Here is a 27,549-nt window from a genome sequence, read left to right on the forward strand (position 1 = left end):
CATGTGTGCACTTTCTATGCCCAAAGACAATACCCTTAACACTTTAGTTAGTTTTAGAACGTGAGGGGTAGGATAGGATTTCAGACACAGGACATTTTTGCTTTGGACATCTTGACACTTGACAGACCCTTAGTTTTGGTTGATGTAGGGAAATACCTCCTAGATTATGGACAGGGAGGCATTTTCCAACCCCTTTTTCATTTAATAAAAGTCTTTAACCAGTAATGAAGAGTCCGCTGTGTCTGCGTCTCATTCCTAGCTCCTCAAAGAAGCCAGTCTATAATTCCCAAATATGTATCCAAACGACCATTGTCAATTCTCCTGGCTTCCGTCTGTGCCCATATGGTCTTTTCTAGATCCTGCAGGTGTTGTGCATAACTCGCCATAAACTGTGAGAAAGGAGATAAGGAAACTGCCTCAGAGCTCCCTTGAGCCTCACCAGAGCCACCTCTCCCAGCAGTAACTGAGAGGGGGAAATTACAAAGCTCAGATAATAACGGTCCAGTGGCAGGCATTAGCATACGTTCCTGTAAGAAAATGTCCCTTCATCCTGCAGCCCTTGAAGGGTACTAAAGAGGGGCACTTCATCAGGTGCCTCTAGCTACTTGCTGGGGAACCTGTGGGGGGACTTTTGAAAACCTATCCCCATCCTACCACACAGGATACTCACACTATACTCCCCCCGCCCCCACCACCACCCACGCCCTTTTTCGACACAAACACTTTCTTAAACCACGAAAAACAACGGACTAACGCCATGTCCCAACACAAGGGTCTGGTACATTCAGGTAATTGACCAGAACCACACACACCCGACAGCCTTTTCCCTTCCCCACAGGGATAAAAGGTGGAGCACAAGAGCACACTACGAGCAAGGCAGACCGGACAACAAGACCGCTATATTCAAAAGGAGGAGAAAGACGGCGAGAACCGAAGGGGTGACCAGGAGAGAAGCAACCTTGCACTTTCTGACCCAGACCCACGAAACCTCTGTGCAAGGAATTATAAGACCGCAAACAATAGCCAGTGTGTGTTGCAGCAGATGTCAATGGTACATGGAGCATGGCTACATGGATAATCCGAAAAGGGAGAGATGCTTGCTACCATGGTACCGTCCTTGACTCCATAGACTAGAAAAGCCAAGCAGTTCATCACAGCCGGTGTGTCAAGGGGAGAACTGATAAGAAACCGAACTGTGTTGAATGAGAGTCGCAAACAGCAAATTAAGGGAAGTTCAAAAAACTGTTCACATTAAGGGAAAACCAGCTGCAGAGCAGTCTGGCACCAGGTGGGTTCTCATTCGGGAGACTCTGGTTGATCCCATGTTTGTTGAAACTACCAATACCAGAAGGCCCTAGGAGAGCCGCAAGGAAAAGGTCAAAGTGGTCAAACAGGGGTCTAGCAAAACCCCCTGTACAGTCAAAGGTATTTGACCTGCATGTAATTGGGAAGCTGAGGGAGATGAATCCCGCATAGTGGGAAAAGAGAAAGAACTGTGTGATTGACAAGAGTGAACCCGACGGGGGCATGCTGATAGAATGGGGCAAAGCTTAAAGTTCCAATTAACAGTTTGTTGATAAGAGTGAACCCGACAGAGTAATGTCCACAGTGAACTGTTTAAAGACATTAAGACTTGTGAATGCCACAGGTGAAATTGTTTTAAGAAATGGCTGTAGTGATCCAGACAGAGGGAGGCTGATATTCGAGAGGGGTTTGAGCCCGGAAGAGTGGGATCCAATGGTGAAAAGCCATCACCCAACGACACGTGAATATAACGGATGACATTTCTTTGAATACAAGCCATACCTGACAGAGGGAGGCTGACATTCGATAGGGGTCTCAGCCCGGAAGAGGGGGACCCAGGAGTGCAGAATGACCACCCCAAGTGAAATTAGAAAGGATAATTTTTGTTTGTTATGCTGAACACATCAGACCCTTGGGAGCAAATGATTTAACCACAGAAGGTCCTGATATCACTAGGAGCGCTTGTGGGTCTGAGCCCGGAAGAGGGGGATCCAGGGGTAAAAAGTCATCACCCAACGCCATACAGAAAGGAACTTTTTGTTTGGTATTTTGAACGCATGGTGACTGCGGAGACCAGAGACATTTTTGTAGAAAGGAGGCTTAACCACCGGAGGTCCCGATACCCGAGTATGGAACTGTAGTCTCGTTCTGGGAAAGCTCGAGCATGTGCTGTGCTCAGGAGTCCAGCCTTGTCCCATGCTCAAAACGTGAGAAATGGAGACCCCCGGTTACCACATCCTGACTTATCATTTGTTAACACTTCTTTCTTGTGAACTCTATCCCACATTTTGTTTTTGTATTTAGTTGTAAGGATTGGCATTTTTTTAATTGTATTTTTTTTGTTTGTTTTTTTGAGTATAGGCCCTTTTATTTGACAAGATGCCACCCTGATGGTCGTAGCTTGCTCCCATCTTAGATTGTTTTTTGTCTGTCTGTACTGTTACCAGCATGAGTTCCTTACAGGAGAAAAGGAGAGAATGAAGACTGGATAACAGGAAGGAGAATGTAATAGATTGCTTTCTTTCTGGACCCATTTTATGGATCACTAGCAGGGCACTCTAAGGGAGGCCTACCTGGAGTTAAAGACCCAGGCCTTCTACAGTGGAAAAGACAGCAGACGGGCCCCAATACAGAAAGCGGCAGGGCAGACTGTGGAGGGAAGCAAACACTGCCATGCTTTCTGATGCCTACCTGTTTTAGAGGAGAAAGTTAATCCAGTCCTTAAGAGGGTGCCCACTTGTCTCTGAGACAGCCAAAAGAAACTCCTATGTAAGTGTAATGGCAACAGCAAATATAATTCCGAGGGAAAAGTACTCTAAAGGGGAATATCTTAAACCCCAGCCCCTGTCATTTGTAGGTACTGAGGGATTGGCGTATACACATTGACTGTAGAGTCGTAGAGGTTGGGGAATATCCCTGAAGTGTTATGGCCTTCTCGCATTATATATTTGATAGAATGGGTAATATGGTGTGTGTACAAGGAGATGCCCCTCATTCCTATTGTGTGGAGACAACTAGCACAGAAGTATTTTGGAAGTCAAAAGGACATCTCACTATCTGTATACCTAGATAAATAATATGATGCGTTATTCTTTGGGTGTACCACCAAGCAGAATCCTGTTATTGGAGGAGAATTGATCAATACAAAAGGGGAAAAGGTGATTATTCGCTACCCATGTTCCCGCCTTTAAGTTGTCCATTAAAAATGACAAATGTACAAGTTAACATACTAATGCAATAGAACCACCACTGAAGGACATTTAGCGAATATACATATTGAAAATAATTATTATTTCTCAATAGATTTACATGTGGCAAAGTCAAGGAGCCGGTATTTCAATTGAGTTTTCTAGAGCTCCGTTTGTCCATTGAGTTTAGGAGGCGGGGGGTGGGCTGTATCTATTTTCAATAAAGGGGAAGCGGAGAGGAATGTTCTGACTTAATTTGGTTTTTAACAAATGAAAACCTTACACTGGATCCTCGTGCATTTTTCAATGTGTGGTACATTTGCACTCGGGTGTGTGTGTGTGTGTGTGTGTGTGTGTGTGTGTGTGTGTCAAAAGTCCACATTCGTATACATGTTGCAAAGAAAAGTGATACAACCCATGCATTGATTATTTTTCATTGAAGTCACGATCCACATTAGAATTTCATATAGGCATAATTTGTGTATATTCAAATTGATTCAATTATTTCAATGTTATTAATAAATTGAACTTCTGTGCAACCCTGTGTGTTTCCTGTCCTGAAAGGGTAGTCAGGCTGTAGGGAATCAATATTGTTAAATTGGGGGACCCAGGTTCATGAAAATAACTTTTTCAAATCGAGGAAATTGTGTGCTTCTGGTTTGGGGTGGGTGGAAAATTCCCCTGAATTAGATTTTGCCCAATTAAAACACTCCACAATGAGGTGATGCAAATGGCTACTGCACATGAACATGCTGGAACCTGGAGGGGGCAGGTTTAGGGCCCTCTCAACTGCCACCCTCCTACTTTGGTATTCCTCCCGAATAGGTCTCTCACCCCAGGCTGAGAGGGTTCCAGTCCCCTCTTGACAAAGTCAATGTAGTGACTTTGTCACACTATGAAAACCCCTCATCAGAATGCTGTAGAAAAGCATCCCTAATGGCGGGTCTATTAGTAATTTTCCACTTGGGTGGCTTACCTCAGAGGGCTTTAAGCCACAGAGTCCATAAAGTCTGTCCTTGTAAATTGGGGGCACCTTCCTGACCTGGCCAGACGGATCCCAAGGGACTTCAATATCTAGGAAGCGCCTAGACTAGTGGCATGTTTTAGATCCTCTCTTGCCTATAATTGTACTGCTTACTTCCATTTCCAGTCACCAGTCACCTTCTTCTCAAGAACCTGCCCGTTCGAACTGTGGAATCCTGTAATTCTCTCGTCACATTGGTCCTATTAGCTTTTACTCTTCTGTCTCCTACCATTGGCTCCTCCCCTGTTATATAACTTCTGGACTCTCACTGGACCCTTTGGGAAAGCTTGTCCCACCGCAGTAGAGGCAGGCTGTCCAATGAAAAGAGGGTGTAAGGTTATGCTTGCATCCCAGAAGTCAGAAAATGTTAACCCCCTGTCACCCACTCAACAGCTATTCTTTAAGAAAACCTATACAGACAATACAAATGGCCATGTCCACTGCCAGGTTCTGAGACCAACAAGGTGACACAATGGCTGTTTTCTATCACATGTCAGTCACCCTGGGGCAATATGAGGAGGATCCCTAGGCCAACCCTACCTTGATCCTATCACATGCCAGGGAATACTCATAATGCCTCATTGCCAGCAAGTCCTAGGCACCTGTATTGTTTCCAGTTCATCAGTGAAATCCATTAGGCCAGCTCTAAGAGCCTTAACCATGTCCAAATCCCTTGTGAGAATTTGAAAGACATTAATAATGTACCCACTCACCAACTAAGAGAGCCTGAAGCTCTTATGTTAGGGGTCAGAAATGCGAGACAGACACAAAGGTAACATTTTTTCAAGTTTTGCCATTTTATTAAAGGAAAAAGGGTGAGATAAACGCCTATATTTTGCTATCCTAACAAGGATGTCCCTACCTAGCAAACGAAACTAATGAAAGATGACCTAGTGTCCAAATGTCTCTGACCCTCATACTAATTCATACAACAAAATAACACAGGGAATATTTGACAGTCTTCAATTCAACACAATGGAAGCTGTTGAAAGTACTCCTTGTAACCAGGGTTGGATTCCATTCACCTGGATAAATGTAGGAATACCTTTTGGAGAAGTTCTGATTATACCAAGTTCTGATCAGTTCAACACAACATCCCTCAAAATGCGGCCTTCCATTGTTAAAGTGAATGACTCTTTCATAAACACTTGTTCCACAAATCACAACAATGGGTCCCTTTCCCAACATTCTTCTTGGTAAAGCAAAAATGTCACTTTCATAAACCAAAACGCGTATTAACATTCCACCTTTCTTCATCAAATAAAATGCTTTTGTCAGGATAACACAGCAACTGTTTCTGTTAATGCCACACGTGTTTTTCAAGTAAAATACTGTTGTCAGGATAGAACAGCAACTCCTTCTGAAAAGGCCACCCTTATTCTTCAAATGAAATACTGTTAATAAGTTATTTTGACAATAGCATGTTGCCACCAAAAACATCTTCTTTCCTGGTCCACTCGCCTGCCAGAACTAACTACTATTGGTCCCTTTCCTGGTTTACTCGCCTGCCATGATGTTAACTCCTTTAACTACAATTATGGTTTGTGGCAATATTTGTTACAAAATCCTCCACACCAGTATCCTTTGTGGGGAGGGTTGAACAATGTCTGCCTCTTTATAGTCTCTTGACTCTTGGTAATGCGAGTTACAAGTCTCCCCCACTTGAGTCCCAGATAAGGGGAGTTGCGCCCTTGTTGTCCTACTAATCCTCCTTTGCAACCTCTTGGCTGTTGGCCATGTGAGTTATGTTTCCCTAGTTGGGTGTTCCAAAAAAGGAGGTTGCGCCTTTTTTGCCTTTCTTCTGCTACTTTACAGCCTCTTGGCTGCTGGCAATGTTGGTTACAGATTTCCCCCACTCTTTATCCCATATAAGAGGAATTGCGCCTTTGTTGCCTTCCTTTTGCTCCTTTACAGCCTCTTGGTTGTTGACAATGCGGGTTACAGATTTCCCCCAATCTGTGTCCCATATAAGGAGAATTGCTCCCTCGTTTTTTAAATATTTGTTGAGTGTTCAATAGTTGTAGTTTCTGCTAAATGTTCTATACAGAGTGCCCCGGGGATACCTTTACTTTTGGGCCAACTCGCCGGTCTTCTTTGGTGTCTCCTTTTCCCTTGCAGGTGCTGCGATGGACCATCTATGTTTCTGCTTTCTGGTCAGCTCTCGCGTAACTCCCGTGGTCTGCACAGCGTCGCGGAGCTTTGACAGCTGGGTCGGTCCTCTGGCCCACTAAAGTGCTGCTTGTAAGGTCAAGCACGTCTCCCTCTCGACTGGGCTCTTCTTCACAATACTGCGTCCCTCTGTGCTTACTTGGTCACGCCACCAACTGTCACATCCCATGTTAGCATCAGCTGGCGTTCTTCTCTCTGCTTCTGTGGCACACCCAGAATTAGTCTGCCTCTGCCTCAGCTACTCCTTCAGCATCCTCCTCTCTTCCTTCTTCCAGCTGCAACTAATTCCTGAGTTTAAATGTTGCGCTCAGGTGTTGTGGTCGATAACAACTAGACCGCATATTCTGGTTAAGTGTATTGTTGATCCTTACTAACTCTGGCCTTCTCTTCTTCATCCCAGTACCAAGGGCATTATGGATCCTGAAGTCCATAATGGTTTTGTGATTCTGATGTTCAATTATTTTGGTTTCCTTTGTGACATGAGCATTGTCAGAGTTGAGGAAATTTGTATAAAAGGTTTGTGTTTTAACATTGGGTTTTGAACCTCTATTTAAGACATGATCATGACAAATGGAGGATGTTGCATTTTCTTGAATCCCCAAAGTATACACCTTATTCTGATTAGATGACTTTTCACAACATATTCTTTGAGTATTTTCATAGGAGGGACTTGTACTATGACAGCATGCCAATAGATATTTGTGGAGCTCATCCTCATAAGAAGATGAATATAGCATCTCTCCCAAAGGAGTCGCCACTTCCCCCTGACCACTATTTACTCATGTGATTCTCCCTCCTGAGACCACCCCGACGGTTAGGATCAGGTTGCGGCTGCCTTCCCCATGGCACATGGAAGGAGACTTTAGGTTGGGGTTTAGTGAAGACTCTGCAGGAATCCTCACACTGAGTAGACCCAAAGTGGAAGCATAGTTAATGTTACCTTTTGCTTTTGGCACACAGTGAACTCTGAAGTCTTGCAGCTACAATTTTGAGTCCACGGCTACCTGATTTCTGAGAGTACATTGTCGGAAGGAAAGTTACAGGAGCATTGTCCTACAGCAAACCATTCTGGCTCCAGTGATATCATTTTTCGATTTCACCATGTACATGATATGAAAAGAGAAACAAATTTTACAGAACTTACCAGTGTTTTTCCACCATTTAAGTTGCATGCTGGAAGCAGAGGAGATGTTGGACTCAGCCCAGGCAGCACCACACAGGGTCAAAGGATCAAAACTAAATTCCAACATGGCAAATGGTCCAGGCTTAGGTTTGTGTGATGCTGGAAATGCATTGGAGGGACAGGGCCTTCTTGTCCTTGTCCTGTAGTCCTTTTTCATGTATGTTCTGTATTGTTTTCTGCCCAGGAGTCCATGTGGGACTCCTAGCAGTGCAGCTCTTCCTGTTTTTGATTTGGTGTACAGACCCATGGGATACCCCTATGGCACCCATGGGTGGAGGTACAACCCTGTGCCCCAGTGTATGTTTTTGGGCACCTGTGTGTGGTCCACAGAGCAGGGTATGAGCTGGTGGCAGCTCCATGCTGAATTTGACAGGTGCTCTGAGTATCCTCCATTTTGGGATGCCAAGGCCCTGCCATTGGAATCCGTTGATTCCTGATAGGAAACAAGATGGCCCATGGGGCCTCTTGTTTTCTATTGCCTGTTACCTTGTTTTCCCAAAGTCCTGGGAAGCCCCGACTCTGTCCCTTCCCTCTGACTGTTGGGAGGAAGTTCCATATATGGTGGTGTTGTGAAGTCCAGGCCAGACTGGCTGGAGCCTTCCCAGTGACTGTATGTTGGGTACACCCTGTGGGTGGGACCTGGATGAATGGAGTGTGTGACCAATATGCACTTTTTGTTGTGGATGTCTGGTATCTGGTGTTTGACACAATGACTGAGACGAGACTGCCCTGCCCGAAACTGGTATGAATACAATGTGTAGTGTTGAATGGCTGGGTACTTGTCCCAATACACATTCCTTGTTGTGAGTGTCTGAGAGGGAGGAGAATGGCCTAAATGCACTGTATGCCAGATTCGCTGACTGACTGCTGAATGCCCTTCTGAGTGATTGGTTGCCTGAGTGTGACCCAGCAGAATGAATGGGTGATCAACTAGTATATCTGGGGGCCTCTCGCTGCTAGAAATCGGTGTGAAGCTGAAGTTGAAACTGACGCTTGATCCTGACAACCGAGCCTGAAAATGAAGGTTGACTGCTGTCTCTTGACTGCTGTCTCCCTTTGCCGAAATCTGAAAGCCTCTGTGACGTCGAGACTGATCCAAGAGAGGACCTGGTTAGGCACCCTCTTCCCGTGCTCCGAGCGACCATTGAGCACCGCTAACCTTCGTCAAAGCTCCCTGGAAGTCAGACCCTCGACAGGCTGCCGACCGAAGATGGGGGACCGCCGAGGATAACGAAGATAAGCACCAGACATTCCGTCCACAGTCGTCGACCAGGGTTCGCAGCTTTGCTATAACCGCTGGAGGCCCGTCGAAGCCATGTTGCCCAGCAGAGGGGACCATTTGACGCCGTGCCGCCGATGACTGGAGCCGCAACGCTCCTTTGCTTAAGTTTTTTGATTCACGGACTTGCTTGTCCGCACCGCCGCCTGCCTTATCCCGCCGGAGAAGGCCAGGCCGTCGACGTGCTGAGGAGCATCCAACGGTGGATTTCCTGCCACCCAAAGACCATAGAGACGACGGATGTCTCAACGCTCTTGCTGGGTCACAGTTCTTCACAAACTCTTTGCGGTCCTGACCTATCGGCATCGAGGTACCCCGCACGCCTCTTCCTTGCAGGTCACCTTCGCTCTGTCGTCAACTAGCACCGCTGGGACCGAAGCTGCCGCCTCGACGCCGAGTTCACCTTCTTCGAGGGATCTCGACGACGACTCGTTGTTGAACTCTGCTATTCCAGGTACTTTGGGGTGGTAGAAACATTGTAGAAGAAAATAAGACTTATTGAACAATATACGGACTGGGCTTGTGATATATCTTTGTTTTACAGGTTGCCCAGGTTGGGGGGGGTCTCGACACAGAATTGTGTCTCGGTAATGGGGCCAGTATTCTGCCAATTGTTCTAACCAACTGCTTTCCTCCTATATCTAGTGTTACCTTTATTAAGTGATTTGTGTGACATTTGACCAGAGTACAGTTGATGCACTTTAATGAAATCTTATAATAATTGTGGTACCACTTAGAACTTTATATATTTGCCATTGTAGATTTTCTGAGCACAAAGTGAGTTGTTGGGATTGTGTATATAACCCTGAACCTTAATTATATAAAGACTGTGTTTTAACTAATACAGTGTGTGGACATGTGGGGGCTTGGGGCCTACACTGTACTTAAGAACCAGCCTGCATCACCTCCTGAGAAGCTAGGCCTTGATTGCTCGTCCATTGCTACCGTAATAGAGAATCTTGGCTGCGGTCCTCTGTGCCTCTCCTCTACCATATAGAGAGCAGGAGTACAGACACCCCCATCCATTCTTTACAGTTTGGTCCAGCCCCCAAAGTCAAAGTAGGTTGATGGACACTCTGTGCCAAAACCGAATCCCAGCCCTCAATTATAAGCCCTGGGGCAAACCCTCACTGAGAGTCCCAGCAAGGTGGAGGAGAGAACGCAGTATTAAAGTATGATGATGCAGTAAGTCGAGGTGGGTTGCAGGAGGCTTATATTTGGAGATATCCAGAAACTGGAGTGCAGTTAAAGAAGCAGAGGCTGGAGAGATGGAGGAAACTGGAGATATGACAGCAGTGGAAAGCATGGGGAGGTTGTGAGAGCCAAGAGGGTGAAGGAGGTGGTGGAAATAGCGGGAGGAGGGTAGTGGCTAAAGGAGGTGATTAAGTGGTTGACAGAGAAAATGGTAACATGAGAAGGAGGGTGGTGTCAAGAGGTGGTGAGAATCGGGGCGCACTAGGAGGTGATGAAGCCCCAGGGGACTGAGGTGGTGATAGAATCAGGGGCAAGTGACGCGCAGCAGGGAAAATTAAAGGGATCGAGAAAGATGGTGGAGGAAGTCCTGTCTTGAGGTGGATGTGGTACTGAAGGTGGTTAGAGGAGGTTGGAAGTGTTGGAAGAGGTGAGAGGATACCCAGGAGGAGTGGTAAGGCTGGAGGTGGTGATAGCTGACGGAGAAACTAAAAGCAGACCACTTGACCCAGTGGCCTTTTATTTCCCCCTACTCTTTTTCCCTTCTGTCTGCTCATAACTTCAGGGTTATCTTCAACTCCTCTTGCTCATTCTCTGCTTATTTCTAACATGGCCCGCACCTGTAGCTTCTACTTGTTTAATCTTCGCAGAGCTCACCAATTCCTTTCTTTTTATGGCACTAAGCTCCTTATCTTCCTTATATTCTCCTCACTTGATTATTGTTCTCTCCTAGTTGGCTTTCCATACTCCCATTTGACCCCTCTTTGATCCATAACTCAGCCATTCATCTCCTTTTCCAATGGTCCCTGCACTTTTAAGTGTCCCCCACCCTTCTTTCAATTTCTCTCCTTCCTTTCGATTCACGCCTGTCATTCCAGTCTGTCTGTATAGTCTACAAATGTCTTCATGTTTGTATACCCACCTATCATTCATCCTTACTTTCATTCTATTCTCCTTCCTGCACTCTTCGATCTCAGTTTCTCTTCTTAGTCACTGTTCCAAAACTGATATGAGCTCCCTTCTGGTTCAGATCACTTCCCCTTCTACTGCCCAAGCTCTGAAACGCCCTTCCTCAGTCTGTCTGCTCCTCTTCTTCCTACCACCTTTTCCATACTCTTATTGAAGCTCATTTTCTTTCTAATTACTATTCTCTAACATCTCTGCTCTTCAAACTTAACTACCTCCGAATTTGAATTGTACTGTTTATTTTGACTACTATTGTGCAGCGTTGTATAAATGTCAATAATTACAAATACAGATGGTAAGAATTTGAAAAGGAGACTCTGGGGTAACATCAGGATGGAAAAGGGTGATGTGTAGAAGAAAATATCAGATAGGGAAAAGGGGAACATGGTAGAGAGCCATCTCCTGGATAGCCAAAGTAGGAAGGTTGTAGCAGGCCCGGTGGGCCCTAGTCAGGACCAGACAGTGGGAGGAGGAACCCAACTTGATCAGAGAGATTATGAAATCGGAGAAGTGAGGGCAGAGGAATCGGGGGTGGAGGGGAACCCAGGCAAGGCCAAACCTCATAGATCCCTTACTAACTCTCCCTGTCATATATGTTCACTGACTCATGTACTTGAAATACTTTTTTCCTGTGTGAATCTTGGGGTTGGAGACCACAGAAAGCCTGCATCTAGAGCAAACAAAGAAGGCCTTTGGTCACCATAAAGCCTGCAATGCCAGGAAGGTGTAATAAACCGCCCGGCACCCTTGCACTGGAACAGTTAGGCCAAAGACCAGGAAGGCAGAGAAATCTGCAGCAACAGAGACATTGAGCAAGGGGGGGATCTCTAAGGGAAATGGGACCCAATTCCATCCTGGAGAGAACCATCTTGACTACTGTTTTGTTCGGGAAGAACCCATTTTCATTAAGGTTAACCTGATATGTAATAAATCCTCCAAAAAAAGAGATCATGTATGGTCTTTGCATACTTCTTGACCCCACTCAGAATCCTGAGACCGTTCTTTTGACAGGGGCACCTCCAGCACCTGAGTGGGAGACACCTCACAACTGTTTAACATACCATGTCTAAAACTGTCGTTTGATTTTAACCACTCTACAAAGACCCGCTGTTAAGGTTAACACATCACTGGGTATAAAAGGTAGTTTGGTCTTTAGGTAAAACATTGACTGTTGCCTATGAATAATTTTCTAACAGATTCCTCTCCACAAATTCATGTTTCAATAGTTTGTTCTCCTCGTCCTAAATAAAATAGACTTTAACCATCAGTAACTAACACCAATTGGTGAGCGGTCCTTTCTAAGACTGGGTAATGGTACTCTGAGATACACCTTCCGCATGCAGACACCACCAAAACCAAGCCACTTGTACTTATCACCAAATAGTCCTAATAAAAACTCAACATATTCACACACAAATACACTCCATGGTCACCCAATCTCAATGTGCACTCTGGCACATAGAACTCTGTTCACCAACTCTTCACAACACCCAAATGAGCAACGTTTTGGGTGTAGAGCTTTGTTATTCAGATCATTATTAACTTGAACTCTCTATTATCCAACATCTCCCATTGTCAATAACGGTCCTGTTCCTGTTAAGGAAATGTCGGATAACAAAAATTCAAGACAACCAATTACCAGTAAAACGGACCAAAGGCACTGGAAGCTGAGTTGAGCAGTCTTTCTGTTCTGTTTTCTCGCTCTCTGCCACTTGGATAACCACCATTCAGCTATCCAGCTTCCTGGGTCATCGGTTACCATTGGCTATTAAGGTTTAATAATGAAGCTTGTGCTGTAGGTAAACTGAATCACACGCTTAGAGAATTACACTAACACCAGCACGCCTAACCCCGCTCCCACACACACACACACACACACACACACACACACAAACACACACACTTGAAAACAGTAGTGCTTACACCTACAAAGAAAAAGAAGTAATCTTGAGGAAAACAATATGCATTGTTGAACTTTAAATATGAATTTGATATTTTATTTTTAGGCACATTATTTTGAGATGCGACAAAATTATTCAGGAGCCTTGGAAACTGTGAACCAGATGATTTCAAGCTTCCCAAACTTCCTTCCAGCATTCATAAAGAAAATGAAGTTACATCTTGCTTTGCAGGACTGGGAACAGACTATTGAAACAGCACTCGGGTGAGGATCCACTATTATTTAAATTAAAACCATGGTGCAATGTGTTTACTTTTCTTTAAACCTTGATATAGTTGTATTTTATTATAATATCTTAAGGAATGTAAATGTATCTCGCCATAAATCCATCTCTGACTAAAGGAGGTAATGTAGATACATAATTCGTTTAATCTACTTCAATAGTCTTATCAAGCTAGTGCTCTGGTGCAATATTAGTAAAATAGCAAATCCTTTTAACACAAGTTACATCAACCAATTTAATTGAATTCTTATTTAAATATGCAATGATTCTTCATCTGTTTATACATTATCAAATAATATATCATTTGCTTTGTTATATGCATGGAATAATTCAGTGTGTCTCCATACTGGTTGCAGTTAAGATGCTTCAGTCATAGTTGGTGAGGGGGGATAGCTCAGGGGCAACGTGTTCGTCTTAAAATCAAGACAATGCAGTGCAACACAGGTTTGAATCCAGATCCCGTGCTTAGAAACGCATCTCTGGTATTAAGCGAATTATAAACTAACAAGTATAATAATAGTTCTTTGGTAGGCGTATATTTCTCTGCCAAAATTACTATTACCATTGTAGATGCAAGAATAGCGAATTCCACCATTTGTTGTATTCACTAGTTCCCTTTTCCGATTCAATCCCATTAAACATGCAAGCAATTGGAGCATGATTTGATTCACCCATCTATGAGAGGCTACTGTGATGGTGTCCCTTCTTCCCTAGGGAAAGGCCTTTCCCATGGGGCCAACGCGGTGTGTCCACAGTACAATTATCCCTCTGGGGGTGGTGCACAGTGGCTGGGGCAAACGCTTGTATTGTTAAAATAAAATAAAAAAGGAGAGAACAGGTAGGCGGGTTTACCAGAATTTGTTAGAGATCCGGGAAAGCTTAAGAGAAGGTCTGGGACTCAAAAACAAATTCAAAACCAGTTGCTCACTTGGCAGGAGAGGAAACCATGGGTGGAGTAATGCCACCTTGCAAGCCTGGGACTCTCACCCAAAGAGTGTCTGGGGCACAAAAGAAAACCAAAACAGTTGCTCACTTGGCAGGAGAGTAAACCAAGAGGGAGTAACGCCACTGTACGAGTCTGGGACCCACATTCAAAAGAGGGACTTTTGGACCTGAAAAAGAAGCAAAGCCTGTTGCTCGCTTGGCAGGAGAATGAACCAAGGGGAGGGGGGGGGCAACGCTGCTATGCGACTCTGGGACCTGCACTCATATCAGAAACCAAGGCATAACCACAAGAGTTTATAGGACCCTGTGAAAGAGACACTTATTGAGAATTATCCATTTTGTCAAGAGAGGAAGCCAAACCATCTTTGTGAGCCTCAGACCTGCACCCACATGTGGAAACCAGTGGGGACAAAAGACCCAGGGACTAATAAAGTGATTCCTATACTTGGCAGAGAGGAATTCGGAGTCAATAGGATATAGATACTGAACATTTAAGAGACTTTACCTTATTTGTGATTCAGCCTCCTGAAAGAAGAATAAGTCTAGGGGAAGGAGCACTAGCCCAATCTTTGAACTTTGTGATTTTTGAGCATTTCATTTTTTCACCTTACTAACAGCTAGTTTGGGAACTTTTCTGTTCATTGATCACACTAAGAACACTAATAACATTGTTTCATTTGCAAAGAATACCATTGCACAGTTATTTAAGAATGTAAGTGTCGGGGACAGAAGTAGGTTTTTGACACAAGGGAGACTTTTGCTTTCAGACATTTTCATTAGTTTACTCTGAGGCTGGGAAACCACTCATAGTATTTAGGGATAGAGAGGCATTTGTCCATCCTTTTTGTATTTATAAAAGTATTTGCCCAAAATATATCACCACTGTGTCTGTCCTATACTTCTGCACCCCCATACGACCCATTCTATCTTACTCCCATTCAATGGATCGAGAGGTTTACCGCCAAACCTACTCCCAACCATGCCGTGGTGACCACAGAAATATTAGACTGGGGTCTAGACTCTGTTTAGATGTTCACCCAGCCAACATCCACCTTCATACGGCCCCATTGTAACACCCCAATCAATCTTGTGTGCCATGCCTCCCACACCCTACTACCACTAGCGTACCACTAATAAAACACAAGCAAAAGCGGGAAAGACCTCACACGTCATCTAAGACCAAGCCCCCGGAGACCCTAATCCCCCACCATCAAAGGAGCCTTAATTAACGTGAGATCTGTCGTTGCTCATGCAACAGACATAGCAGACCTAATCAGACAATGACCTTGACTTCTATGCAATATCCGAAACCTGGCGTCCTGCTGCTGCAGAGCCCTCAGTAATGCTAGCCATACCCGAATCCTACACCATTATACAAGCCGATAGGCAAACTTCTAAAGGAGGTGGGGTTGCCTTCATAGCGCGGGCCAACCTGGCACTCACTCTCCCGCTCCCCAACATTCGAGTCCTGCGAACTTCTCACTGCCAAATTAACTACCTCCCATTTCAGTACTATTACTCTCCACCTCATTTACAGACCTCCTGGACCAACTGGAGACTTTGAGGAGGATATCATCACATTGCTCTCTGATAACACTAAACTTTCATCCCAAATTATAGTCTTAGGCGACTTTAACTTGGGCCTAGCCGACCCTAATGACCCGGCTGCTGATTCCTTGGAAGTTGCCTTGAGTGAACTTCACACAAAGAATCAACCAACCTACACATGCGAAAGGACGAACGTTAGACTGGCTGGCTGACCATAACTGCGCCACCACTATATCTGCCATCGAACCCGTGTCCTGGACTGACGATACTTTGATTACCTCCACTGTTAATGCCAACCGACCAGCCACTAAATCTAGGAGTATTGCACCACCCTTACTTACCAGGAACAAGCGCAACATCACAGCTGAGAAACTAACTCCCATACTGATCCCTATTCTGAACTCTTCCACTACCGAAGACCCAGAAGAACTTGTCAACCTATTCAATAACGCCTTCACTAATGCCTTAGACACCATTGCCCCCCTGAAACTCTGCAAAAGCAAACCGAAAGCACATCTTCAACACGTGGTTTACCCCACATTTAAAAACCCTTAGATCTGAAAAAAGGAAATGTGAAACCACCTGGAAAAATCTACCCACTAAAGAGAACAAAGATAGTCTTCGAAATCTCTTCTCGCTACAAAGCAGAGATCATTAGACCTAGACCAAGGGGGAGAGAGACCTGCCCAGCAGCCTATACCGGAGATTCTGATTGAGCCGGACGGAGGCCCCAATCCCTAGAAATGTTAAGAATGACACTGGCCAGATGCAAGAACGGATGGAACGCTGGTGCGCTCCATGACCAGCCCCTTTCTCGGCAACCACTTGCAACAACGCACTCCTCCTGAATCGACATCAACAGAGGGTTGCCTTCGCCCTTGTACGGATGACCAAATGAGTCACATGCTCTCATCACTAATATACCGTACCATTGGCAGTTGCCACACCCCCGACCCAAGACGCTTGACCCACAAAGTAGCAGTAAGTCGGTGGGAAGGTGAAAACAGTTTATACTAAGTTGATCTGGTGACATAGTTTTTAAGCGCCAGTAGAGTTTGGGCGACAGATACTTCATGTTGGGGAGGAGTATGGGGAGTGGGGTAGGGAAGTTGCTTTATGTTAGATATTCTCCAGGAGGTTACATCACTTTGCTGCTTACCAAGATGCCACTAAACACATTGCGCTTACTGCTCATGCCCCCACCAAGCGCGACCGCTGTGTCTCCATTGCCAAACGCACAAACTACTTACCTGGCACAATACCCCAGACTCCCAGACAGTAATGGCCACACAGCACCATGATGGCTCCACTAGTGGAGATGCACAAAACCCAATGACATCCAATGAACGCTACAGGTCCCTAAAGATCCTTACCTGGAACGTAAATGGCATGGGCTCAAGCATTAAACGCTGGCTCATTATGCAGTTCCTTAACAGGCGCTACCCTGACAGGGCCCTCCTTACTGAGACCCATTTAGCGGGCTCAACCTGCCAGTTCTTCCGTAGAACCAACTACCGACTAGCGTATCATGCGGGGTACACGATGGGATCCCGGGGAGTCCTGATCCTCTTACATAAGCGGCTCCCTTCTGAACTATCTGCCGTGGAGCAGGACCCCTGTGGCCGTTCCGTGATGCTGCGGGGCACACTTTGGGGGGAGACATTGGCTATTCTAGCGATATACTCCCCACCGGGGCTGGGGGATGGTCTCTTGAGGGAGGCGACTGCCTTGATGGCGCAACAACCAGATTTATGGATTCTGTGGGGGGGGGGGGGGACTTCAATGATGTCATGTGGAATACACAAGGCCGGACCCACATCCGGAATCGGAACCCGAATAGGCCCACGCGACTGGCGACCTTTGCATCAGCGCTAGGCTTAAGTGATGTGTGGAGAGAACTCCACCCCACAGACCAAGGATTTTCATCCATTCGGGAGCCCACGCATCATTATCCAGGCTAGATCACTTCTTCCTCCCGACCTCCGAAGCATATAGGGTAAGAACGGCAGAACTGTTTCCCCATGGTATATCTGATCACTCTCCCTTGGAGTTGATGCTGCGCACGGAACGACCCTTACCGCCCAAAACGTGGCGGTTACACAACTACTAGCTGGGCCTTCTCGAGTTTGTGGAACATATTACGGAGAAGTCTAACGAATTCTTTGAAATAAATGCGGGCTCGGTAGAGGATCCCGTCATACTATGGGAGGCACACAAGTCAGTACTTGGAGGGGAAATGACTGCCTGGACGTGCAACAATAGGAAAGAACACCATAGGAAAGTGACAGAGGGCGAGGTAGAGAAATGGGAAACTAGATATATCTCTGACGCCACCCCGAAATACACCGCTAGCTCTTGAAGGCTAGAGCAGCCCTCCATAACACGGCGCTAGATAACGCAAGGCAGGCGCATAGGGAGTCAAGGACCAGAATTTACAAACAGGGTGACACAGCTGGCAAACTATTGGCCTGGCTGGAACGACTTGAAGAGGGACACAGACATGTCAGGCAGATTACGGATAGCCAAAACGGGTTGGCCCAAATGGACCCAGAGATAGTGGAGGCTTTCGCCAACTTTTATGCTGCGCTCTATGCGGCCCCAACGTCCTCGATAGACTCATCCCTGCTGGACGAGATCGCGCTCCCGCGGTTATCGGAGCAGCAAAGAACACATCTAGATAGGGAACTAGACAAAGCCGAAATTGCGGAGGCCATGACCCAGCTACAATCTGGGAAAACACCAGGCCCTAATGGTTTTCCAATCGGGACCTGGAAGAAGCTGGGCAGTAATAAGATGGCGACCCCCATCCACGACCTGTTCCTTGCAGCCAGAGAACGGGGCACCCTTCCGCCAGACCTGCGAACAGCCAACATTCTGATTATTCCCAAACATGGCAAACCCCCTGACCTGTGTACATCATACAGACCGATGTCATCAACTGTGAAGCCAAAATTCTGGCCAAAATACTGGCCAACAGGCTGCAACTGGTTATATCCTCATTGGTCCACCAGGACCAATGCGGCTTCATGCCACAAAGATCAACCAGAATGAACCTACGCCGGCTACACCTGCTACTGGAACGGGCCCCAACTCTCGATACACCACTCGCTCTTCTCGCAATTGATTTCGAGAAGGCGTTCGACTTGGTGGTTTGGGAAAGCCTCTGGTCAACAATGAGGTGCATGGGCATCGGTAAAGCCTTTCTTAGTTGGGTTCAACTTCTATATGAGGCTCCATTGGCCGCGGTCAGGGTAAATGGCTGGACTTCCGGGACCTTCCTACTGGTTAGAGGCACCCGGCAAGGTTGTCCTCTATCCCCCCTCCTCTTCGCCCTAGCAATCGAGCCACTTGCCCGATGGCTCTGACAGGCTACCACATGGTCCGGATTCCACTGGCCAGACGGACGAGAGGACAAGGTCTCCCTTTACGTGGACGACCTATTACTCTATTTGAGTAACCCAGACCACACATGTCCAATTATAACCCGAATGCTAATGACCTTTGGCGATTTCAGTGGCCTCAGAGTAAACTGGGGAAAATCGGTCCTTTTTCCAATAAAAGGCGGTGACCATTCAATCCCCCGGGACATCCCATATCGAGTGGAGAGAGAGGGCTTCCGCTACCTGGGCATATGGGTCTCTGGGAATCTCTCGGACTATGTGCCTCACAACTTGCATCCACTAATCGACCGTTTTGCTGGGGATGTACAGCACTGGATGCTCCTCCCACTTACACTTATGGGTAGAATGGCCCTCTTTAAGATGATGGCACTTCCACGCTTTCTTTACATACTGCACAATGCCCCGCTGGTCATACTGAACTCGGAATTCATTCGGGTGGAGTGCCTCCTTAGGAAACTGATATGGAAGGGTGGGCAACCTCGAATTGCGCTGACTAGGCTGCAGCGATCCATCTGGGAGGGGGTATCGGAGTCCCACACCTAGGTCCTACTACTGGGCTAGTCAATTAAATGTGGTCAATGACCTCCTCCACGGAGATCGCGAACTCACGCACATCAGAGCGGAACTGCCCATTATCCAAGACACCCTGCCACTCAAAACTATATACCAGAGCCTACCCAGATCCCCCTCACAAACCATGTCATCACATATTGCGGTCATCTGGAGGCAGGCACACACCCACATAGGCTGGGGGAACAGGATCACCACGGCACAACCAATGTGGCATAATTACATGTTGACTGAGGTACGGAAGCTCGCTGCATGGACCGGATGGGTAGAGGCTGGGATAACCACAGTAGGGAATGTTATAGCTGATGGGTCCATCCTCCCGTTCGAAGCGCTGCAGCAGAAATTCGTAATCTCTGCAGCAGAACACTACCACTATACACAAGTAACACACACCCTCAATGGACACCAACAAGCACTCACCGATGCACCAGATTATACACCCCTGGAACGCAACCTATTTACACAATACATCCCCACCAAGGTCACAACTATTCTATATAAAGCTATTAACGCATTTGTCACCACGGAGATGGTCAGCTTCAGAACTAGGTGGGAACGAGATGTTGGGACCATTGAACCAGAGGACTGGATTAAAGTTCTCATGCACCCACGTGAAATCGCAATAGACTCTAAAATTAGACTGGAACAGCTCAAGATACTCCACAGGGTGTATTACCCCCACGTGGCCCTTTTCGGCTGGGGAAGGGCAGCGGATCCCAACTGTTTGAAATGCCGGGGGGAGGAGGGCACTTTTATTCATCTCCTCTGGGAATGCCCCAGAATTAAGACCTTCTGGACGCAATGCTGTCTAATATTAATAAGGACCCTGGGACGCACGATAGCATTACAACCTGCAATAATGTTACTCGGGGCCCCAGATGAAAACACCTCGAATAAATGGGAGGGTATATTTCTGTCGACGGCAATGGGCTTGATAAAGCGTGATATCGCACAGAAATGGGGAGCCCCGGAGTGCCCGACAGTGGCTCAATGGTCTAATGAAATGGACATATGTGCGGCAAAAGAACACAGAATTCACACTGCACGTGGGTGCCCAGCAAAGGCTACTAAGATTTGGGGAAACTGGGAAGAACGTGGGACCTGAGAACTGCCGGGAGGGGGGGGGGAATGCGTATGAGCGCAACACAGAACACTGTAAGCAAGGTATAACTGGAAAAGAAATGCATAGAGTGGCAAGACATGTGCAGACCGATGAACCTACCTGGGTGATGGGTGGGAGGAACCTGTTGGTAGGTTGTATGAATGTTTTAAAAATCAATGAAGTATGTTATAAAAAAAAAACTAAACCCGAAACCTATAACGACAGGATATTAAATGCGAGCTCCAGCATTAAGGAACTATTCGGAATTCTCAGAGAGCTAGAATCTCCTATAGCCCCTGATGACTCTCACCCAAAAAACAGACTGGTGCACTGGCATCCAAAGTGCCCTAGCCAACAGAATTGCCACTCTGCAAAACAGAATTGCCACCAATAGACGGAACATCAATCGCACTGAGACTACCAAGAAACTTGAAAAACCCCTAGCCTTCAACACCCTACCAGAAATCAAATGCACCTCAGTCACTACATCTGAGGTTGTAAAAATGATCGCTTCTTTAAAACCCTCTTGCTGCCAAGGCGATATCTGCCCGCCACAAATTATAAAAGAGGCTGCCAGCGATCTCTCCCCCTTCATCATGAGGTTAATTAATGCATCCTTCAAATCATGTCAGGTTCCCACTAACCTGAAAGACGCCTGGGTTCTCCCCTTACTAAAAAAAAGCTTCACTTGACCCCACCATCCCGACTACAGACCCATAACAATGGTTCCCTTTCTATTGAAAATTATCAACAAGGCAGCGCATACCCAAATCCAGACTTAGCTTGAGACTAACAACCTGCTAGGGCTTAGACAGTCCGGCTTCAGACCACTTCACGGAACGGAAACAGCCTTAATTGACTTGAAAACACAAATCGACCTCTTGAAAGACAACAGACCATGCGCTTTACTCCTTTTGCTAGACCTCTCTGCCGCCTTTGACTTGGTAGACCATAACATACTCTGTGAACACCTCAACTCATCGGCCAGTTTCTCACAAGAAGCCTTCAATTGGATCAAGACTTTCCTTAATAACAGAACAATGAGGTTTTTCTCCCCAACAGACTCGGTTGACCCTATCCCTATCACCTGTGGAGTGCCACAAGGCTCCTGTGTATCCCCTACACTATACAATGTCTTCACTAAACCCTTGTTCGATATACTGGACCACCTGGGTGTCATCTACACCAACTATGCAGATGACACCGAGATCCTGATTCCACTATCAGGTGACTACGACACAGACAACGCCTTACTCAACAAAATCTACCTTGTCATTTAAGCCTGGTTGGCCACCCACAGCCTTTGCTTGAATGATGAGAAGACCGAAATCACACCTCCTCACACGTCAACAAACTAAACACTAAATATGTGTCCTTCCTCATAGATGGCAACATAATTACAACTGTCAAGGAAACCAAAACCTTAGGACTTTACATCGACTCTACTGTGAGCTTGAAGAAACAAGCCAATGCCACTGCCTCGGCTACGGCCTTCACTTGCAAGCTTATTAATGCCTGCAAAGCCTACCTATCTATAAACAGCTGCATCACACTAGCACAAGCGCTAATCTTGTCTAAACTCGATTACTGCAATGCACTGTATACAGGAGCTAATAAACAAGTGTTAAATAAACTGCAAACTTTACAAAACAATGCCTTGAGAAAAGCCCTGAATATTCCAAGAAAAGACCACATTTCCGAAATAAGACAGAGCTACAAGTGCCTCTCTATCCGAGATAGAATCTACTTCAAACTTGTCTCCATCTCACACGTCTCAATAACGTTGCCCCTCAACACTTGAAAGATAAAATTATCTGCAAAACTTCAGCCAGACCTACCATATTAGCCAACTCATGCTGTATCATCACTCCCTGCTTTAACCTAAAAAGAGCTGGTGGCTCTAGCTTCCCAGTTCAAGCAGACACAGTGTGGAATGCCCTCCCACTTAACTTAAGAATGGACCAAATCTTCCACAGCTTCAGACTTAACACAAAAAAGTGGCTCCTCGCAAACAACGTGTCTGCCATCACTACCAGGGCCTGGTAACTTTGCTATTCCTCGACCTTCACATTACACCCACCTACCCTGGACTGTCACCAAATTGTCTATTGGTTATTTATGCTGTGCTTGCCTTTGTTTTATTGTAAATTGTCATTTATCCCTGTACACCTCATACCTGCCTGATCTATTTTTGTATATGAATTCTAAGCTGTCTTGTAATGTGCCCAGATACCTATGGGTCCGGAGCGCTTTATAAATATTAAACAAACTACCTTAATATCAACCCCATATACATACATACATGCATATATATCTTAACAGCCTCATTCAGTTTTGATCAAATCAATACCACTATGACCACATTTGCGTCTGCACTCTAAGTCAGTAGAAATGTTGGTGCGTCTATAGTCCCATTTAATTTGTATAAGCTCTTGTATGGGGGTCATACATAGACTTGGACTCGTTTTCCTGTGTGTGCTGTTACAAGCATGATAAATGGTGCGTGCAACTCAAGTTTAAAACTTTTTTGTGAGGGTGGTACTCAAGGTTGTTGTCTCTACCCGGTTCTTGTCTCCTCCCTATGTTACTGTCCAGGCCACTTTTCCGGGTTGTCTACTCCATGGGTTGGTGCCCAGGCTACTCTTCCAGCCTCTTCAGTGCTTTAGGCTTTTCTCTGCCTTTCATTGGCCAGAACATTGGCTTTATTTGCTTTCTGTGTGTTCTTCTGGACTGTGTCACGATTTACATCATACCCCTCTTGTAAGAGTCAAAATGTGGCAGGTTTTATGGAAGCAAGTATGTGGGCATATCCCCAGAACATCTAGGCATCTTACTCTTCTCCTATTCACTTGTAGTAATCCAAAGCCTACAACCAATGAATATTGTCCATAGCCACCTCCAATATCACTCAGCAAAACAAAGGAGCTTGCACCGTAGGGCTCTCTGGATTGGTGGGCTGGAAAACAGGTGATGTTATCCCATCCATTATAATCCGTTTAATGGATGGCCTAAGCAACTCTTATCAAAAATCCATGTCTTCAAAGGCAATTGCCAATTACCTTAAAACAATCTAAAGCAGTGGATTAAAATGTAGGCAAATCAGTTGAAATCCACCTGCTGGGTTCCTCCCTTCCCCCGCTAGTGTATGTGTGGGACCACTTATCCTTGCTAGGGGAACTGCAAGGAGGAGCTGAGATGTTTAAATGTGTTTTACCCAGACTTGCCGCGCCTCTTGACTTAATGTGTCTTCACACGCCAGAGAACGGTTAGAAGCTAGCCTAACTACATTATGACCACCTCTAACTATCCAGGACCAGGGGAAGAAAAGTATGTTCTTTTAAAATACCTATATGTCCAAAATGAGTAAAAACAAAATGTATTTAACCCCCAAAATATTGAAACGAGCACAAAAGTAGAATCTGGAAAAATTGGCAAAGTGGCATGAATTTAGCTTTTCTCTAAGCCCACCTGTTTCCTGCCAACCAATGAAGATTCCCCCTGCTAATAGCGCAGGGAGCTCTTGATTCTATTAAAGACAAGGAGGCGAGCATTATGCTTCATCTTCTTATTTATTTGCTCTCCTTTTCTTTTTCAAAACTTCATTTCCCATCAGCCTAGGCCCTGAACCCAGTGTCCTGGTCATGTGACCTAGTCCTTCCTCTTCCTGTAAACCTCCTCTTCTTTGACTGTATTCCAACTAACATTGTAAACATCTCCTGAACTGACAACTTGATCCGGGAGGTCTTTGAACTGTAGAACTGTGAAACGAAATCTCGCCTCCAAACTTGCGATCGCGATCGATGCTTTCCGATCAGGTCACGTGCTTACTCAGCCGTTCTTCTGATCTTCTCCTAAGACGGAAAAAACAACAGTACAAATTAGGGCGGCGGATACACACCCTATTTCTGAGGAAAAAATGCACTTGTTATTTACTCCGTACATATCTTACTATTACAATATCCTCTTTTATTCTTCCCTCGTGTATCTCGGGTGGGAAATTAATGCTCGCCTCCTTGTCTTTAATAGAATCAAGAGCTCCCTGCGCTATTAGCAGGGGGAATCTTCATTCTATGTCAAGACGGAGGCGAGCATTATGCTTGTTCAAAGCTTCTTACCATAGCTTCTGCCAGTGCATTAATTGGCTTAAAATAAAACGTTCTGAACGTGCTATCACTCGCCCAATCGGCTGCTTTCAAAATATCCTGCAATGTCGCTCCTTGACGGAGTGCTTTGGATGCCCCCGCTCCTCTTACAGAGTGTGCTCCAAACTTCGCCATGTCTATCCCTGCTAGACTCATGACTTCTCTAACCCACCTTGCTATGGTGGCTGTCGCTACGCCTTTATGCGGTTTCCTGCGCGCTATCAACAATTGCGTCGTCCCCGCTGATCTCAGCTTAGCTGTTCTATTTACATATTCTCTTATGCATGCGGCTACGCACCATTTAGGATGATCTTGCATATATGGATACGTTATTGACGAGGAGTCTGTCTTTGTCCTCCTGGCCAGATGGAAAGTCACTCCGTCTGGCCCGTATATCAATCTGTCTACCTCCAAAGCTCTGACGTCTGCCACTCTCCTGCAGGAGATCATGCATAGAAGCATCGCTAATTTCTCCGACAGTCTTCCCAGTGTTAGGTACCTATTACTGGGCCAGTCGGCTAATAGTCGAAGCACTACTGTAACGTCCCATAGAGATTTATACCTCGGTTGCGGAGGCTTTCTGTATTTTATCCCCTTCAGGAGTCTAATTACTGCCACGTTCTCACCCACTGGTACTCCTTCAATAGGCATATGGCCTGTCGATATTGCGGATCGATATACCCCTATCGTACGGTAGGCTTTACCGTCCTGCAGAAGTTCTGCCAGGAAATTCACGATCTCTACTAGAGGGGCCGAAATGGGATGAAAACCTCTCGCCTTGCACCATCTTGACCATTTGTACCAAGCTGCATCGTAGCTCCTTCTAGTCGATGGAGCCCATGATTCTGCGATGAGGCTCGCAGCCTGAGGCGAAATTCCCGGGAGATTCCAACGTCTCCTGCTATCTTGCACGCCATTAGCGGCATCGTCCCCTTCACTCTGAGGGTGATACGACCCAGCTGGGTCCGTGAGGAGATCTTCCTCTTGCGGCAACACTCGGGGATAGTCCGCCAACAGTTCCATTAACGCCAGAAACCAGACTTGGGACTTCCATATCAGTACTACTATGATCAGATTGGCTTCTCCTTGCGGACTTTTGTTAGAACTCTGCTTATCATTATAAATGGGGGGAAAGCATATAGCGTTTGCCCTCTCCAATCTTGCAGAAAAGCATCTGTCCCTGCTGCTACTGGGTCCAGCCTCCAGCTGAAAAACCTGCCCATTTGAGCGTTCAGTCTGGACGCAAATAGATCTACGTGCAACGGTCCCCAGAGCTTCTCTATCCGCTGGAATGTCGCTCTGTGCAGCATCCAGTCGCTGGTGTCTGTGAGATGTCTGGAGTTCCAGTCTGCCACCACGTTCTGGGCTCCTGGTAGATATTCTGCCGTCACTGCTGTTCCCGACTCCAGACAAGAGTGCCAGAAGTCCTTGGCTATCTCTGCTAGCAATCTGGGCTTCGTCCCACCTAAGTGATTTATGTATTTGACTGCTGAGATGTTGTCCATCTTCAGAAGTATACAAGAGTTCACTCTGTCCTTGGTGAAGGCTCTGATAGCAAAAGAGCCGGCCAGGAGCTCCAGGCAGTTTATGTGAAGCTTGAGCTCCTCCGAGCTCCATCTGCCTCCTGTTTGGAGTTCTCCGCATCGGGCACCCCAGCCTGCTCTGCTGGCGTCCGATTCTATTACCATGTCCGGGCGGTCGCCAAAAATGGCTCTGCCGTTCCATGCCTCCATGTTCTGGAGCCACCACTCCAGCTCCGTTCGGGCTTCTTGGTCTAGCTGGACTAGCTGGTGATAGCCGAGTCCTTGCTGTAGGTGTCTTATTTTCAACCTCTGGAGCGCTCGGTAATGAAGAGGCCCTGGGAATATCGCTTGGATTGACGCCGCCAGCAGACCCACAATTCTTGCGATTGTTCGCAGCGATGTGGTCGGTCTGGCGAGGCAGGTCCTTATCTCCCTTCGAATATCTCTGATCTTCCTGTTCGGCAGCTCCAGGGTCGCCGACCTGGTATCTATAATGAAACCTAGGAATTCTATCCTCCTGGCTGGTACAGTTTCTGATTTCTCTTGGTTCACTAGGAATCCCAAAGAGGTTAGTAGGTTCGCTACCCATCTGGTCTGATATCGCAGCGCTTCTTCGCTGCTTGCCATTATTAGGATATCGTCTAGGTAGATGATGATCCGGATGCCCTTCTCTCTGATTGCTGCTGCTACTGGTCTCATTTTCGTAAATGCCCAGGGAGCGGACGCTAGTCCGAAAGGCATCGTGGCGAACTGCCATACTCGCCCGTCCCAGTTGAAGGCCAGGAAGGGTCGGTATTCCTGATCTACTGGGATCGTGAGATACGCATCTTTCAGGTCTATCCTCGTGAGCCAGTCGCCCTGTCTGAGCGTGTCTCTCAGTTGGTGGGTCCCTTCCATCTTGAAGTGGTTGTAAACTACCCACTCGTTCAAGTCCTTCAGATTTATTACTGGCCTCACTTTCTCTTTCCTGTGGACCAGGAACATATTGCTTATAAATTTCGGAGCTACGCAAGGCTCGATGGCCCGTTTCTCCGCTAAACTCTGAAGTTCTGTTCGCAACAGGGCTGCTTCTGTTCGCGCTGTCACTATCAACCTGGGGGTTCTGTATTGG

The 27,549-nt window shown here is 46.3% G+C and overlaps 1 protein-coding gene across 1 annotated transcript in view; it reads left to right on the plus strand.

Annotated features, from left to right (window-relative positions):
• Nucleotides 1-27,549, plus strand: part of TTC21B (tetratricopeptide repeat domain 21B) — a 1,345,192-nt gene that overhangs the window by 186,419 nt on the left and 1,131,224 nt on the right. Inside the window, exon 6 of the mRNA XM_069616283.1 lies at nucleotides 13,031-13,188. Coding sequence (XP_069472384.1) covers nucleotides 13,031-13,188 — 158 coding nt within the window. The remainder of the gene's footprint in view (nucleotides 1-13,030; nucleotides 13,189-27,549) is intronic.

The sequence above is a fragment of the Ambystoma mexicanum genome, chromosome 9, assembly GCF_040938575.1.
Source record: "Ambystoma mexicanum isolate Mex_15411 chromosome 9, UKY_AmexF1_1, whole genome shotgun sequence".
Lineage (NCBI taxonomy): Eukaryota > Metazoa > Chordata > Amphibia > Caudata > Ambystomatidae > Ambystoma > Ambystoma mexicanum.